This window comes from Sinocyclocheilus rhinocerous, unplaced genomic scaffold, assembly GCF_001515625.1.
Source record: "Sinocyclocheilus rhinocerous isolate Xijiao unplaced genomic scaffold, SAMN03320098_v1.1 scaffold1635, whole genome shotgun sequence".
NCBI lineage: Eukaryota > Metazoa > Chordata > Actinopteri > Cypriniformes > Cyprinidae > Sinocyclocheilus > Sinocyclocheilus rhinocerous.
Window position 1 is genome coordinate 1,898,314 of NW_015627629.1, and position 17,852 is coordinate 1,916,165.

The window sequence follows — 17,852 nt, forward strand, 5'->3', positions numbered from 1 at the left end:
ACATGTGGTTGCCGCAAGCCCTCCGGACGCTCCTTCGTCGAGCCCGCCGGCCGTTCCGTTCTCAAGCCCGGCCGCCACCGCTCACTCAAGCCCGCCGGCCGTTCCTCACTCTAGCCCGGCGTGTGTGACGCTTGTGTTTCGTTGTGAAAGCGAAATTACTTTGTTTGGCCTTCGAAAAGAGGACACGACTAGAAATCAGTGGTTAAGTTGTATTTACAACACTGTTCCAGAACAGTTCAACCCAAATAATATACATACTTAACAAAAACAAAAACAAAAAAAAAAACTTTAATTACAAAATGACTAAAAATAAAAACAAATTCAAAATATGAACAAATACTACAGTAGTATCTCAATGACACTAAAATAGCACTAAATCAATATAATCAAAACATTTTTTTGTCTTTATTTTTATTTTCATTGGTGCTTGAACACCAATTCAGAATATCAGAATGATTTCTAAAGGATCATGTGACAACAAATACTGGCTTAATGATGCTGAAAATTCAGCTTTGCCATCACAAGAATAAATCACAATTTAAAATATATTGAAATAGAAAATACTTGTTTTAATTGTAATAATATTTCACAATATTGATGTTTTTACTGTATTTTTAATCAAATAAATGCAGCCTTGGTCAGCATAAGAGTCTTTAAAAAAAAAAAACTCCAATGAACAGTAGAGTATAATAATATAACAATATAGTACTGGTAAAAGATGTATAACCTGAATGCACTGTAAGTCGCTTTGGATAAAAGCGTCTGCTAAACGCATAACTTATTATTATTATTATTATTATTATAGTAAAATGCAAACATTTAATTACCAGTGTTGGAGGTGATGCATTACAAGTAACGCAAGTTACGTAATCCGATTATTTTTTTTCAAGTAACAAGTAAAGTAGCGCATTACTTTTAAATTTACAACAAAATATCGGAGTTACTTTTTCAAACAAGTAATGCAAGTTACTTTGTTTTCCCATTTATTCACTCACACCTGTCCTGTCACCATGTTGAGGGAAACTGGGAGTGAGGTGAGGCTTATTCATTTCACTTTTGGTGTGAAAGGGCCTTTACAGTTGCCAAAAATATAACTTTTGGGTTTTTTGTTATTGAAAAACAAATAAGCAAACCCAGCCCAGGTAACAAAAATTAACACAAAAGTAACGTAATGCATTACTTTTCATAAAAATTAACTAAGTAATGCAATTAGTTACTTTTTCATGGAGTAACGCAATATTGTAATGCATTACTTTGAACTTTCCCCAACACAGCTAGCAAGTGCACAACACTACTGTACTTTTTAAAAGAATTCACCAAACAGTTGTGTGTGTGTGTGTGTGTGTGTGTGTGTGTGTGTGTGAGAAAGTTACGTAATCAGATTACTTTTTTCAAGTAACTAGTAAAGTAGCGCATTACTTTTAAATTTACAACAAAATATCGGAGTTACTTTTTCAAACAAGTAATGCAAGTTACTTTGTTTTCCCATTTATTCACTCACACCTGTCCTGTCACCATGTTGAGGGAAACTGGGAGTGAGGTGAGGCTTATTCATTTCACTTTTGGTGTGAAAGGGCCTTTACAGTTGCCAAAAATATAACTTTTGGGTTTTTTGTTATTAAAAAACAAATAAGCAAACCCAGCCCAGGTAACAAAAATTAACACAAAAGTAACGTAATGCATTACTTTTCATAAAAATTAACTAAGTAATGCAATTAGTTACTTTTTCATGGAGTAACGTAATATTGTAATGCATTACTTTTAAAAGTAACTTTTCCCAACACTGTTAATATTTTTTATATATATATTTTATAAAATAATATGTCTATAAAACTTTCAGAGTGATGACAATCAAAATCAATGTTTTGAACCAATATGAAGAAATGGCTCTCTGATATGAATCAAACGTCCGAACTCTATTGCAAGGAGCTGGTGTAAAAATTCACAACAATGAACTTTACCCAAGCTGAGGGTCTGTTTCTCCATAGTCATCAAGGTAAGGTGCTGGATAGGGACTGCCCCGTGTCTTACTGGCCATCAAGATGATCTCACACTCTCGAACCCTGTTCAGAAAGACAGAAACAAGATCGTTATTATCAATAGTTATCTGTATTTATTTATTAACATCACCCTGCCCTAATAGACATTTCGTTTGTAGAATAAGATACACACTGACTGTGTCTGAAATCGCATACTCTACTTCATTTGAATAAGTAATAAAAATGTATGTTGTATATAGTATGAATGCAATCCAGACATACATCTCTCATGTTGTCATTGTCATGCGACACTACTGTACCAGTATCAGTTGCGTCGGTTCACTGCTATTCACAAATCCTCCGCTGTGGCCTCATGGGATAGTGAAGTATCCACTGGATGTGGCACTTTAGAAACTCTTTGGAAAAAGTAGGTGATCCGGCTACTTTTTGCCTACTGTTTGACGAATAATTTGAATTCGGACACACTACTATATAGCAAGGAAGTATGCGCTTTCAGATGCAGCCACAGTAAATGCCACAGGTTCAGCTGGTTTTCTCTTTTCTTCCTCTCACCTGAGAAACATTCCCACTCCTGCCCCACAGATGGTGGCATGAGCCGTGCACGCTCCCACTTCCTCCCCGTTCAGCTGCTGCTGACAGCAGGGGCTCTGTGCACACAGCATGACCCCGCACAGCAGACACAGAGTCGGGTGCTTTCGCTCGTCATCTGATGAGTTTGGGCATCTATGGGGAAGAGAGAAAAATTCGCAGTAAACATCCGATTCATCTGCACAAAATATTAAATTCACTCAATGGACATTATAGGCAATCTTTTATTAAAGTACTTACTTGAAGTGACTAGCTTGGTTGAGCAACACACTATAGTCCTCTGGAAGATTTATTAGCCTGTTTCTCTTACGAGGATACCTGAACAACAGGTGGGAAATTCAGTTCAATTATTGTTAAAAATAAAGGGGAAGTGAGCTTACTATCAAACAGAGGAGAACTTAAGTATCGTCTAACCTGATGATTTGCATTTCACCTTTGAGGGCTTTGGATATGGCTGTATCCCCACACCACCTGACACACAGAAACAAAGCAATGCTTATAATCAAAGTGAATGGAAAGATAAACATACTGGATGGAATTAGAATTTAGAAATATACTGTCTTAAAGAAAACAATAAGCTATGACAGGCCATACAATTCAGTGATTTGACCATGATTAAGGGGCGTTCTTAATATTATAAGCCATAACATATTAGTATTAAATGTGTAAATATATTTTCATTAATATTAATAAATATCTTACTACTAATAATGAATAATTAAAATTATTAATAATTGTTGATTAACAAATAAAATTGTAGCTGTTTGATTAATCCTTCTTCTTCTACTTAAAATAAGCTATGCTTCAGTTTACACCTTTTTCATTGATGTGTGAATTATGTATAATTATGAAATTTGAAAACCAAAAATACATTTGATGAGGACGATCTTTTTTTTAACAACAGCAACAACAACATATAATAATACATTTCATTTTTAAGTTAAATTTTAAAATATTGTTATATTATTTAAAAAAAACAATGTTTTAAAATTATAATCAAGAAATGTATTATTAGTTATTATTATAATAGTTACAAATAATATAATATTTATATTAAATAGTATAATGTAAATAATTCAACAACCAAAATTATTATAATAATCATTATTAGTAACAACTAAAAGAACAATTAAAAGGCAGCAAAATAATATAATAATAATGTTGTTAATAATAATAATCAACTAAACAGCAACAACAATACTGTTATTGTTTTGTTTATTATGTATTAATTTATATATTTTGTTTAGTACTACTATTATTGTTTATTACACGGGGCAGTCGTGGCCTAATGGTTAAAGTCGGACTTGTAACCTGAAGGTTGCGGGTTCGAGTCTCAGGTCCGGCAGGAATTGTCGGTGGGGGGAGTGAATAACCAGCACTCTCTTCCACCCTCAATACCACGACTGAGGTGAGACCCTTGAGCAAGCACTGAACTCCCAACTGCTCCCCGGGCGCCGCAGCAATATGGCTGCCCACTGCTCCGGGTGAGTGTTCATGGTGTGTGTGTGCACTTGGATGGGTTAAATGCAGAGCACAAATTCCAAGTATCACTTTAAACTCATGTTATCGGCAGACAGCAATGGTGTACATTTTACATCAAGTAACCTGTTTGCAGAGTCTAGGGTTGTCATATAGGCTTTTCTGTACTATTTGTTTATCCATCTGTTATCTGACTAAAATCTCACCTACAGTCTTTACTTTCTACCAGGTGGCCAGATGTTCCCCACACCTCAGGCGTCTGTTCCTCCCCCTCCGGCTGCTAGTGCCCAGTCCGAGTATGGGACACCATACTTGGCCACACCTCACTTCACTTTCATAATAGTAATAAAGTTCGTTAGCACAATTGTAGGGAATACTGTAAATAGTTAGTCATCATCTGATTTGTACCTCTTTATTAAGGTGGTTACAACATCCCTGTGCTCCTGAAACAGTTGAAACAGGTTGGAGGGCAAGGAGAGGTAACTACACAGCAGAGGCAGCTGACTTTCAGGTGATTCTGCATAGAATAATTATGGTTAATAACCGTTAGATTTATATGCATACAGTACTGTGCAGCCTGTTGCTGTGTGTACAGTGACAGAAAATTAAATACACGAACATTAAATACACATATACTTGGCATTTTACTGTATACCACAGAGAAAATAGCCTTGATGATATAGTACAATTATATAGTACTTATGACATTATTAGTCATTTGAACCTACAACCATTTGATTATTCAAATGTTTTCATGTAATAGAAGTGGCATGTTTAAATACAACATATGAAGTGTAGTGACCTGCAGTACCGGACAGCTCCTCTGGAGGGGGCACTCCTGTAAGGCAATTAAAGAACAGTGCAGCACAGCGCAGGAAGGGAAGAACACCTCTCTTTACACTCTCTACACTGAAACCAGACACACCAGCTCTCAACCTGAGAAAGAGAGAGACGATGAGAGACAGCGAGAAAGAAACTGGGAGTCTTTCCCTATATGACAAGCATATAAACTCACCCATCTGTGTGTTGAGACACAATAGAGAAGAGTTCAGCTGCAGCCTGGGCCTCATCGCCCTCCTCTGGCCCTCTTATTACAGCACAATCTACATACAATATTATTGAAAATAAGTGCTGTGCATAAAATGTTATACTTCAGTGTCAGTCTGCATCTGACGATGGCAGTGTGTTTACCGTGTGAAGCCAGCAGGATCTGCAGCATGTGTCCCATAGTGACCAGGTGCAGAAGGTAGAGGTGATTGAACGCTGTGCTGACTGCTGAAGGCTGCAGGTCTACAGCCTCTTCCTGATACAACGCTGGGATGGACAGAACCAGCCCCACCTGAGCGGAACATTACACATACAGTCCGACTGATTAGAAACTGATGAGGAATGTTCAACCACTTACCACTAACTTAACTAGCTGCTTGAAGTCTATGTGCATTAAACAGCATTTGAAGATGTGTGTTCTGGGTGGTTACATACTGACCCTAAGCAAAAAAAAGCCATTCTGTAAGTCTATGATATTCTGGTTTCTAGAAATGGTTTGGGTTCAGTGCAAGTTTAGTGCAACAAATATCGTGTCTTTCATTCATTTTAACTTTATTCATTTAGAAGATGCTATTATATAGATTTTTTTTTATAGATAATTTTGATTGATTGATTGATTCATGCATGCTTATTTTAGCAGCTACCTGGCAAAAATAAGTGCCCCTATTATGCCATTTCAAATATTGCCTTTCATGCAGTGGGTAATGTAGCGGTATGTGAATGTAAACAATCTGCAAAGTTGTAAAGCCGGAAGTGTACGATAAATAAACGTATTGTCTCCCAAAAGAAAGAATCGACTCTGAACAGCCTAAACGAGTCGTCAGTAATTCCAATCTCACGGCTACACGTCATGGAGAAATACATTTGCATAATGCCAACATACATTCTACGTTGGACGACCGCGAATAACTTGACCCCAACCCTCAAACATTGTAGCATTGTGTGATCAACATCATGTCCAGAAGACGCTGTGTCTTACGCTGTGAAAGTAAATTAATTTTATTTTCACTACCGAAAGATTAGGCTGCGAAGAATCAGTGGTTAAAATTCATTTTTCCCACTGTACCACAGCAGTAAAACCCCAATCTTATTTTGTTCCTGTCATTTTACTGACGACCGCTTCTCTTATCTCAGGGAGTTCACAAATTGCTTGCTCTTGAAAGATGGCTCAGTACCCTGTTTATTTGGACCAGCTGGCTCCATTGAATCACCGTACGCGGTTGACCAATCACAACAGACTGGGCCATCTGACCAATCAGAGCAGAGTAGGCTCACGGAAAGGAGGGGTTTAGAGAGACTGAAACTTATAACTGTGTTATAATGTGTATATGTGTGTGTGTATATATATATATATATATATACACACACACATGAGATCTTGCTATCTCTCTCTCTCTCTATCTATCTATCTATCTATCTATCACCTATATTTATTTATAAACACTCACCAGTAGATGAAAGAAGTCCACTTCTAATATTGATGGTGCATTTTCTACAGTAGGAACAGGTACCAGGACTAGAAAGAGACAGACAGATAATTACTGCATGAACAAAACCAACAAACATATCAATCATCTCCTAAACGTGACATACCTGCTAACATATCAGCAAAATGCTTCTGTATGACTGCTTGTTTGCTCTTCAGCCTCTGAGAAGCTGAAAACTGCACTAACGCTTTGAGTCCAGAGAGCTGAAGAAGAAAATGATTTTAGAAATCAATCCCACATTAAATGGTGGGCACAATGATCTATATAAGCAGAGCCAAACCAGACCTGTCTGTTCTGGAGAGATCCAAAAAGAGCCTTCCCTTCTTCCTGTAACATGCTCTCTAAAGAAAGAGAAAACAAAATCAGATGAGGCGGTACATGACAAAATTACAAGACTATGTTCACAAAGCACCAAAATACAGTTCTGCCGTTTACACAAATTATGCAATATAGGATAATTTGATAGACACTTATCGGTAAATATGAGTGATGATGCCTAACACTGACTGTGTGAACATAGCTACCGTTTTAAAGTGCTTTACAGATAACAGTGCCTGACAAATGCCCTAAGTGAGCAAGTCAAAGGAGAGCATTACCGATGGCCTGGATGGTGTAGGCACACGTGTTCCATGACATGACAGGCACGTACGGGCACAGGTCATTGGGAGCGGTCTGCAATCCCACCCTGTGCACTGTGGTCGCACAGACCCCCAACATCTCTGTGATACTGCGAGAGAACTTCGGCCTAATCACAGAGTTTACATCATATTCAGAAATAACATGAAGGTTATTTTATACATATATATATATATGTATGTATGTAAGTCTTAGGCCATTAGTATTTTCACCAACAAAAAATGGTATATATTAATACCATGCACTTATAAAGCATTTTGACTTTTATTCTTTGATCTGATATATTGTGCACTATAAGACCAGAAATAAAGACTTGAGACTCACGGCTCTTGAACTCCAAAACTGAGAATGGATCTGAAATCAGCTTGACTCTCATCAAAAAGTACCATTGCTTCCTCCACCGCTTCCTCACCGTTATTGTCTGTAATCTCACACACACACACCAATTCGAATTAAAGAGACAGTATCTTAATGACATTAAGACATTGAAAAGACAGATTCAGGAGGCACAAATCAGTTTTGACTCTCACCTGTTTCCCATGTACCTCTCAGTCCTCTGATTCGAGAAGACATGATCTGAATCCAGCGCTCGAGAGTGAGATGCTGACCAACTAACTCGGCACTCTCACTGACAGTGAGACAAAACAGAAATTAGATTTGACTTTTCCCAGTGTAAACACCTGAAAAATAACATTAGTAATGGTGCCATACTAGTTGAGCTTGCTGGGCTCCACAGGGATCAGAGGGATGACCGTGTTACAGAGGGACTTGCAGAGTGGACACATGAACTCGCCGTTCTCCAGGTCTATGATCAGGTCTGCATGCAGCCGATTCCGAGTGGTGTTCTGCACAGCTTCAAAGTACCTACAAACAGCCAAAAAGACATGAAGATGTAAAGGCTGAGCAGATTTGTTTGGTATAAGCGTCCCAAATGGTGATTTCAAGGGGATCATGAAATTTGTAAGGCAGCAGACGTATAGTATTTACAATACAGTTTTTACAATGCAACTATTTAAGCACTAACTGACTTTTGCCAGCAGGTGGCGTGCATCACATGTCCACAGCTGCCAGTGTGTGTTCCCACAGCCAGATCTGGGGGCATGAACAGGGGATAGCAGCCTACTGTTTTGCAGCAAAAAAAAAACAAAAAAAGGAAACCCCTGAGAAACCTGATTCTGCATCACAGTACTTAAGCATAATTCCTTTCAGTAATGCTTCAATCATAATAAATCATCATAACACGTGCAAGGAATTCATACATGCTTAGTGTCAACACTTTCTTCTTATCATCACAATAAAGGTACTTGAGTGGTAAAGTATAAGGCACCATTTGCCTTTAGGGGAGAGTGTCTTTCCACGGTCTTGGGTAAGAACAGTAGATCTCTGCACACATGCTGTGAGGACCATGGCTGGTGCCTGAGCCTGAACTTCCTGCTCCTCTTGACACAGGATGCAGATCTGAGCCCCCCAGTCTGTGGAACAAACGCCCTGCTGAGGGCCCACAGCCACTCTGCTCTCATCCACATCGAAGCTACACACACACACACACACACACACACACACACACAGTGGACTTCCTTTAGACATACAGACATTTGAAGGGTGTTCGCAGAAATTATATTACAGTAAATGCCTGAGATATTCAGTCTTTGATGGACAAAAGAACAAAATAATGAAATTATGGAAAAACTGAAAGAAAAGACAAAGTGACAAGAAATTGAAAGAAACTTAAAAAGAAAATGTGAGAAATGAAAGAATAAAAAGGGAAAAATGAAAGAAAATGAAGGCACAAAGAACAAAGAAAAGAGTAAAGATAAGAATGGAATTATATGATAAAATTATTGAAAAACTATTGAAAGTACAATAATGAATAAATGCAAAAAATAAGTGAAAGAGCAAAAGAATGAAAAGCAGTGAAAAAGTGAAAGAAACTAAAAACAAAAGAGAAAGACTGAAAGAACAAAAGTCACAAAAAGAAAGAAAAGTAAAAAACAGAAGAAAGTGGTGACCTCTCCACAGACGCAGTGGTGTCGCTCTGACTCGAGCTCTCAGGCACGTTGCCATAAAGCATCTTGTTGGACTCTATGAAGTTCTTCTGCATGGTCGACATCTGAGCCATGATCTTCTGCCTGTGGGCTTTAGCAGCCTCAGCCTTCCTCTTCCGCTCGGCTTTCTCCTTATCCTGAACACTCTGAGCAGAGACGACACACTTTAAACACCTCGAAGTCATGGAAGCATTGCGACCGAGACTTGTTTGCTCTTCAGCCTCTGAGAAGCTGAAAACTGCACTAACGCTTTGAGTCCAGAGAGCTGAAGAAGAAAATGATTTTAGAAATCAATCCCACATTAAATGGTGGGCACAATGATCTATATAAGCAGAGCCAAACCAGACCTGTCTGTTCTGGAGAGATCCAAAAAGAGCCTTCCCTTCTTCCTGTAACATGCTCTCTAAAGAAAGAGAAAACAAAATCAGATGAGGCGGTACATGACAAAATTACAAGACTATGTTCACAAAGCACCAAAATACAGTTCTGCCGTTTACACAAATTATGCAATATAGGATAATTTGATAGACACTTATCGGTAAATATGAGTGATGATGCCTAACACTGACTGTGTGAACATAGCTACCGTTTTAAAGTGCTTTACAGATAACAGTGCCTGACAAATGCCCTAAGTGAGCAAGTCAAAGGAGAGCATTACCGATGGCCTGGATGGTGTAGGCACACGTGTTCCATGACATGACAGGCACGTACGGGCACAGGTCATTGGGAGCGGTCTGCAATCCCACCCTGTGCACTGTGGTCGCACAGACCCCCAACATCTCTGTGATACTGCGAGAGAACTTCGGCCTAATCACAGAGTTTACATCATATTCAGAAATAACATGAAGGTTAACATATATATATATATATATATGTATGTATGTAAGTCTTAGGCCATTAGTATTTTCACCAACAAAAAATGGTATATATTAATACCATGCACTTATAAAGCATTTTGACTTTTATTCTTTGATCTGATATATTGTGCACTATAAGACCAGAAATAAAGACTTGAGACTCACGGCTCTTGAACTCCAAAACTGAGAATGGATCTGAAATCAGCTTGACTCTCATCAAAAAGTACCATTGCTTCCTCCACCGCTTCCTCACCGTTATTGTCTGTAATCTCACACACACACACCAATTCGAATTAAAGAGACAGTATCTTAATGACATTAAGACATTGAAAAGACAGATTCAGGAGGCACAAATCAGTTTTGACTCTCACCTGTTTCCCATGTACCTCTCAGTCCTCTGATTCGAGAAGACATGATCTGAATCCAGCGCTCGAGAGTGAGATGCTGACCAACTAACTCGGCACTCTCACTGACAGTGAGACAAAACAGAAATTAGATTTGACTTTTCCCAGTGTAAACACCTGAAAAATAACATTAGTAATGGTGCCATACTAGTTGAGCTTGCTGGGCTCCACAGGGATCAGAGGGATGACCGTGTTACAGAGGGACTTGCAGAGTGGACACATGAACTCGCCGTTCTCCAGGTCTATGATCAGGTCTGCATGCAGCCGATTCCGAGTGGTGTTCTGCACAGCTTCAAAGTACCTACAAACAGCCAAAAAGACATGAAGATGTAAAGGCTGAGCAGATTTGTTTGGTATAAGCGTCCCAAATGGTGATTTCAAGGGGATCATGAAATTTGTAAGGCAGCAGACGTATAGTATTTACAATACAGTTTTTACAATGCAACTATTTAAGCACTAACTGACTTTTGCCAGCAGGTGGCGTGCATCACATGTCCACAGCTGCCAGTGTGTGTTCCCACAGCCAGATCTGGGGGCATGAACAGGGGATAGCAGCCTACTGTTTTGCAGCAAAAAAAAAACAAAAAAAGGAAACCCCTGAGAAACCTGATTCTGCATCACAGTACTTAAGCATAATTCCTTTCAGTAATGCTTCAATCATAATAAATCATCATAACACGTGCAAGGAATTCATACATGCTTAGTGTCAACACTTTCTTCTTATCATCACAATAAAGGTACTTGAGTGGTAAAGTATAAGGCACCATTTGCCTTTAGGGGAGAGTGTCTTTCCACGGTCTTGGGTAAGAACAGTAGATCTCTGCACACATGCTGTGAGGACCATGGCTGGTGCCTGAGCCTGAACTTCCTGCTCCTCTTGACACAGGATGCAGATCTGAGCCCCCCAGTCTGTGGAACAAACGCCCTGCTGAGGGCCCACAGCCACTCTGCTCTCATCCACATCGAAGCTACACACACACACACACACACACACACACACACACACACAGTGGACATGAGTGTAAGCATGTGAATCAAGCGCAGTCTGACACGCATATACAAAAGCATGTAGGAATACAATAAACTGTAGTCATTGTAATATGTAGGAGTGTGTGTTTTTTTGTTCATACTGGGTGATTTATCTCTGATTCTTACTGAGAGTGAGAATTTTGACGGAGAAGGGACTTTTTCTATATTTCCACTGTACTCAACTGTTTATTATGGGTTTTACTTGCAGCTAAACAGCAGGGACACAAAACAGTCCAATTCAGTGCTCCATTCTGGTTGCTATGGTGAGGTTGCATAGAAATCATCCTTGGAGACAGATGGGGAAGCTGTCCTAGATATGCAACAGAATGTGTAACAGAAGAATGAAATTTCATTAAATTGCTGAGCAAATATTCAGTATTTCTTAAATTTGCAGTAATGTGGACCAATGAGGTTGTATTACTACGGACTTCCTTTAGACATACAGACATTTGAAGGGTGTTCGCAGAAATTATATTACAGTAAATGCCTGAGATATTCAGTCTTTGATGGACAAAAGAACAAAATAATGAAATTATGGAAAAACTGAAAGAAAAGACAAAGTGACAAGAAATTGAAAGAAACTTAAAAAGAAAATGTGAGAAATGAAAGAATAAAAAGGGAAAAATGAAAGAAAATGAAGGCACAAAGAACAAAGAAAAGAGTAAAGATAAGAATGGAATTATATGATAAAATTATTGAAAAACTATTGAAAGTACAATAATGAATAAATGCAAAAAATAAGTGAAAGAGCAAAAGAATGAAAAGCAGTGAAAAAGTGAAAGAAACTAAAAACAAAAGAGAAAGACTGAAAGAACAAAAGTCACAAAAAGAAAGAAAAGTAAAAAACAGAAGAAAGTGGTGACCTCTCCACAGACGCAGTGGTGTCGCTCTGACTCGAGCTCTCAGGCACGTTGCCATAAAGCATCTTGTTGGACTCTATGAAGTTCTTCTGCATGGTCGACATCTGAGCCATGATCTTCTGCCTGTGGGCTTTAGCAGCCTCAGCCTTCCTCTTCCGCTCGGCTTTCTCCTTATCCTGAACACTCTGAGCAGAGACGACACACTTTAAGCACCTCAAAGACATGGAAGCATTATGACTGAGACCCTCAGTGTTTGAATCGCATTACCTCCTCCAACTTGCTGTGATCCACAGAAAATGAAGTTACCGGACCGGATTTCTCCCGAAGACACTTCACCACCTCAAACATCTTGCAGGAGAGACATATAGATCTTAAATATCAAAACAATGAATTAAACAATCAAATACACATCAAATCATCACCGTCATACCTGTAAGTTCCATGTGATCATGTCATTCTGAGCTTTCAAAGAAGGTAACGACTTTATTTTGGTCAGGAAGTGGAACAAAGATTTGCCATGTTCAGAACCAGTTTCTGAAAGTACAAACATATCTGTATCTATCAGCAACTAACAAACAGCAAAGCATTAAAGGGGTCATATGATGCGATTTCAAATTTTCCTTTCTCTTTGTAGTGTTACAAGCGGCTGCATGATATATAATAATAAAAAAAAAACACTGCGATATGGCTTCGTGCAAAAGCTGCAATTAAACTTACAGAACAGAAGAGGACAGCAGCTTGTAAGTGTTTTGCTTCTTTTCTCATATTTTAGCGTGGTTGTCATTGGTAGGAAACTTTACTTTGCTTACTGTATTTACCGTGGTAAACGTGTGCTGAAGTTGCATTTGTTCTAGTGCGTATTGCGTGGTTTTTCAGTTTCGGTTTGCTAAGTAGTAAGGCGTGACCTGCTGAATTCAAGAACGAGGCGAGTGTATAATTGGTTAGAATACCACGGCAGCCCTCGTGTGAAGACCATCGAGTGTAAAGTCCAGCAAATCTACCTATGCGACTCCACCGAGCAAGGACACCGACAAGACACTCGAGTATTGCTTTTTTCCCCTTTACTTTTTGTACAACCTGTTCTCATCTCCTCGTTTTAGTCAATTGTACTCACTGTGCTTTCAAATCTCTACTATTACAGGGCTCGCAAAATTTCAAAATCCCTGGTAGCCCTTCGGCCAGGCATTCTTCAGATTTAAATAAATTTAACTAGCCCGAATTAAAGATATTGTATTTTTGCTTCAAATAACAAGTCAAGAGAGTAGGGGTGCAACGGATCACAAATCTCACGGTTCAGATTATATTACATTATCATATCACATTTTGAGTCACAGATCGGATCATTTTTCAGATGAGCAAAAAAAATATGGTTCTTTGTTACTGAAGTAACACGTATTATTTAAAGAACAATTTACTACGATACCACAGCAAAAACTAGTAGCATATAGGGATGTAACGATTCACGCAACTCACAATGTGATATGATTCACGATACTGATTTCACAATACAAGTTTCTCACAATTTCTTTTTTAACAAAATGAGATTTAAGACATTTTTAAAAAAGGTGTCTTTTTGTTATTTCTCAGACCAAAAGGCTGCACATTACTTTGTGAAATTGAAAATGTCAAACAATATACTAACTAGGCTTGCCGCGATGGACGGTGTTGACGGTGATACCGGTGTTAAGCCGCAGCACCGGTTACGTCACTTGCCCACCGCGTGGGCCCTGTATTATACTAACACTCGTATATCACGCTCTGTACGTTGTCCCTATGTCCTCTACTACTTTACTGCAGACTGGCAGTTCCAGAGACCAATTGGAATAGAGAGTAAACAAATCAGACTTTATTTCATCTATTGCTACTCAGTCAAGTCTCAACCTCATGGCCCTAACTGAGACCTGGATCAAACCTGAGGACACTGGCACTCCTGTGGTCTTCTCCACTAATTTCACGTTATCCCAGAGGTACTGGTCTGGTTATCTCAAATGAATGGAAATTTGATCCTTTACCATCTCTAACAGTTCATTTGAATCACACGCAAATCACTATTACCCACCCTGTTAAAATCCACTCTGTAGTTGTTGATCGTCCCCCAGGTCAACTGGGTAACTTCTTGGAGGAGTTGGATGTGTTAATCTCAAACTTCCCTGAGGACGGTACTCATCTGGTACTACTCGGTGACTTCAACATCCACCTAGAAAAACCCCAGGCTGCTGAATTCAATACTCTGCTTGCCTCATTTGACCTCAAGCGATTGTCTACTACGACTACTCACAAATCAGTGGCTGCTTTGAATGGCCAAGGACCGCCCAAGAGGCCATATGACTGGTAAAGCAACCAATCACGTTTCGTTTTGTCCCGCGTCATGTTTAGGGGCGTGGAAATGTCCCCACAATAACAGACCAGTGTGTAAAACTCTTGGATGTATTTTAAAGAGTCTATGCCGTTAACTTTACATATTTCACATACTTTTGAAAATCCAGCACTTAGTTAAGGTCATTTTCATCTTAAAAGTCTTTGTTTTCTGCCAGGAGACACATTTTTTGCACATTTTTTCATGTCATCTTCATGAATGAAAAGTGAATCTTTAAAGTGAATTTTACTGCACAACTGTATAGTTGAGAAACCATAAAGGCTTTAAAATATTATTTTATTACATATTTAAGAATGCAAAAGAAACTTATTTGTCATGTCAATGGCTGCTGATTGCCTATAAAATGCTGAATATGAACTCCTAACACAGTAGTTCCCAACCACATTCCTGAAGCCTCCCAACACTGCACATTTCCACATGCCTCCTATTGTAAACCACAACTTTTGCATACAGAATTCTGATCGACCTAGTAAAAACGTCCTGTTTTATACAACATTTGTGTGTGCCCTTTTTTATGCTTATTGGTGTATTGAGCAGCATAGCTTAGACACAAACTAGAGTTACTGCCTTTGAAATGTTTAACCCTTAAATGCATGAATGTTTCGCCAATCATTATTACATATTCAGGTCTTTAGTGACCCGGAACTATATATACAGCGCGGATGGATCTCTAACTGCTGCAACAGCAAAAAAAACTCTCTTGATATTTTAAGAACAATTACAGAAGAATAAAATAAAGCATATTTCGTTACCTTTTGAAACTTAAAAGGGTTCAATGTGAGCAGATGATTTTACCATCGCTGTCATCGTCAGAGCGTGCTTCCACAGTACATTCAGCATCTGCCTCACATTCACGATCTCAGAAAAAAATGAAGGTGGGAGAGGGTAGAGAATGATGTCCTGGGTCGCTAAAGACCCGAAGTATGCATTTAAGGGTTAAAGTAGAACAACTACTGCAGTTAGGATACTGCCTTACAAGACAGCTGTCTATGTAAAGATGCAAAGTATCATGCTAGCTTTTGTGTTAATGATAGTTCAAAATAAAGGGTGAGATCTTACTTTGAGCTTTCAGACTAAAGTCAAAAGACACTTCCTCAGTACTGTTGCTTTCCAACTGTGTTTTTTCCTCCAGTAGAGCCTGGCCTACAAGGTGCAGTGCCTAAAGTCATACACGCATGTTAAAAATCACATTTCATCAAACTAACTTACCATGAAAATAGAAACAGCTAATGATATTCCATGGGATACAATTATGTTCTTAGAAATACAAATGCAATAATTATTTAAATTTCAAAAATTGCTACATTCATGTTACTGAAACGGAACAAGAACTAAGGGAAATGGTGTGGAGCAGTAAGAGCCATACCCTCTGGATCATGGGTTCAGTCCATCGGCTGGAACGGTCCTCCACTGCTTTTTGGAAGATTCTCCTCAGAATATGGATGAAGATGTCACAGCAGAGCAGATACACTATGTTTGAGAATCCTGGACAGAAGGGAGGGGGCACTGGGGGACGGAGGGCTAAAATAGAGGAACAGCAGATATCACACCCCGTGTATTAACATAATTTTGTGTCAAACATTCTTATTTAAAATTCATAAAATGGGCAGTTCTAGCCCTGGCTTTTAATTGATCAATACAGCATTCCAGTGCAAAAATCCACAACTGTAAAAGCTATAAAGCAACAGACCTCTCATATTATCATATAATTATAATTTAACTGCAACAAATTATTTTAATTACTTTATTTATGTATTCAAAATCATAATATTACATTTTTGTTTAGCATTTACCGTATTTTCCAGAATATAAGTCATGCTTTTTTATCATTTGAAATGTGCAGCGACTCCAAAGCAACTTATATAAAACATCAGTACAGATCGGCATACCTTTATCACTGCCCTCTTGGGTCCTCCTCTTCTTCTGAGCCTCTTCTGCCTAATATGTACAAATAAACATTTCCTTCCGTTTAAAGACTAACATGTATATTAATGAGAATGAGATGATAAGTGAGACAATGGGTGTACCATGTACCTTACTATGTTGAGGTCTGGAATAATGATAGAAGAAGGGGTTAAACTCTTTCAGACATTCCTTCTTCAGTTCATACAAGCCATGGCCTGACACTCCTGGTTTCCTAAACAACATTTAATAAAGACTTTGGAGTACATGTCGCATTGCATAGACTGTGTAATAATTGTGTGATAACTGGTATAAACATCTAAACATTTAGTGAAATGCACTTACTTGAAAACGGCAACCTTAGAGATGACTGTTTCAAGCCATGTTTCATGGCTTTCCTGTGATGCAATAAAAAATAAATAAAAAAACCAGTTCATGAAGTTAGAAAACAGAATGTTTATAGTTCATTTACACACAATCAGATAATGTAATTAAACTGGTCAGTTAATATACATAAATCTCTGGCTGCCACAATTTACTAAATGCTAAATTAATTAATCAAAACAAAAGCATTAAATGTCTTACATTTTCAGGCAGACTTTTAACCAGGCTGCTATGAGCCATGGCTTGAATACAAAGCAGATGGATGACCTCCCTCATAGTCACATCCTCCTTAGTCACATGACTGATTCCAGGTACATACCGTTCACCTGCATATTTCAATTAAAATGTATTTGTATAGTGCTTTTCACAATACACATTGTTTAAAAGCAGCTTTACAGAAAATGCATGTGTCTACATTACAATTGACAGTGATCTGCTATCAGAAGTGAACGTGTCCAAGTAATGTTCATTTCACAAATTAACAGTTCAAGATAATAGAATCATACAGTTAGCTAACATGAATTAATTTCAGGCAGAAGCTCATTAAAGCGATTATTACAAGTGTGATCATAATGATTACAATACAGAGAAAATTTGGCAGCTGTGCATATAAGTTCAGATTGGCGTATTTCACATGCAAAATATATATATCAGAGGCAAAACAAAGGCAGTGTCTCCAGTCAACTCACTTACATAAAACCACTTATAACACATCAACTAAAGGCAGCAAGACCAAGACTTTCACATAAAAGGTCAA

The 17,852-nt window shown here is 38.4% G+C and overlaps 1 protein-coding gene across 3 annotated transcripts in view; it reads right to left on the bottom strand.

Annotated features, from left to right (window-relative positions):
- Positions 1-17,852, bottom strand: part of ubr1 (ubiquitin protein ligase E3 component n-recognin 1) — a 32,016-nt gene that overhangs the window by 1,442 nt on the left and 12,722 nt on the right. The window contains exons 22-48 of one of the 3 annotated variants that reach the window (XM_016543896.1): positions 17,297-17,421; positions 17,057-17,109; positions 16,844-16,946; positions 16,699-16,747; positions 16,176-16,330; positions 15,869-15,968; positions 12,863-12,966; positions 12,700-12,780; positions 12,436-12,617; positions 11,315-11,511; positions 11,009-11,099; positions 10,692-10,844; positions 10,511-10,608; positions 10,305-10,401; positions 9,941-10,089; positions 9,630-9,685; positions 9,504-9,547; positions 6,708-6,760; positions 6,563-6,630; positions 5,259-5,406; positions 5,083-5,170; positions 4,870-5,003; positions 4,476-4,584; positions 3,003-3,059; positions 2,829-2,906; positions 2,553-2,723; positions 1,962-2,063 (exon numbers count right to left, since the gene is read on the bottom strand). In XM_016543896.1, coding sequence (XP_016399382.1) covers positions 1,962-2,063; positions 2,553-2,723; positions 2,829-2,906; positions 3,003-3,059; positions 4,476-4,584; positions 4,870-5,003; positions 5,083-5,170; positions 5,259-5,406; positions 6,563-6,630; positions 6,708-6,760; positions 9,504-9,547; positions 9,630-9,685; positions 9,941-10,089; positions 10,305-10,401; positions 10,511-10,608; positions 10,692-10,844; positions 11,009-11,099; positions 11,315-11,511; positions 12,436-12,617; positions 12,700-12,780; positions 12,863-12,966; positions 15,869-15,968; positions 16,176-16,330; positions 16,699-16,747; positions 16,844-16,946; positions 17,057-17,109; positions 17,297-17,421 — 2,845 coding nt within the window. Of the gene's footprint in view, positions 1-1,961; positions 2,064-2,552; positions 2,724-2,828; positions 2,907-3,002; positions 3,060-4,475; positions 4,585-4,869; positions 5,004-5,082; positions 5,171-5,258; positions 5,407-6,562; positions 6,631-6,707; positions 6,761-9,503; positions 9,548-9,629; positions 9,686-9,940; positions 10,090-10,304; positions 10,402-10,510; positions 10,609-10,691; positions 10,845-11,008; positions 11,103-11,314; positions 11,512-12,435; positions 12,618-12,699; positions 12,781-12,862; positions 12,967-15,868; positions 15,969-16,175; positions 16,331-16,698; positions 16,748-16,843; positions 16,947-17,056; positions 17,110-17,296; positions 17,422-17,852 lie in introns of all 3 variants that reach the window. The other 2 variants (XM_016543904.1, XM_016543890.1) reach the window with 2 other exon arrangements.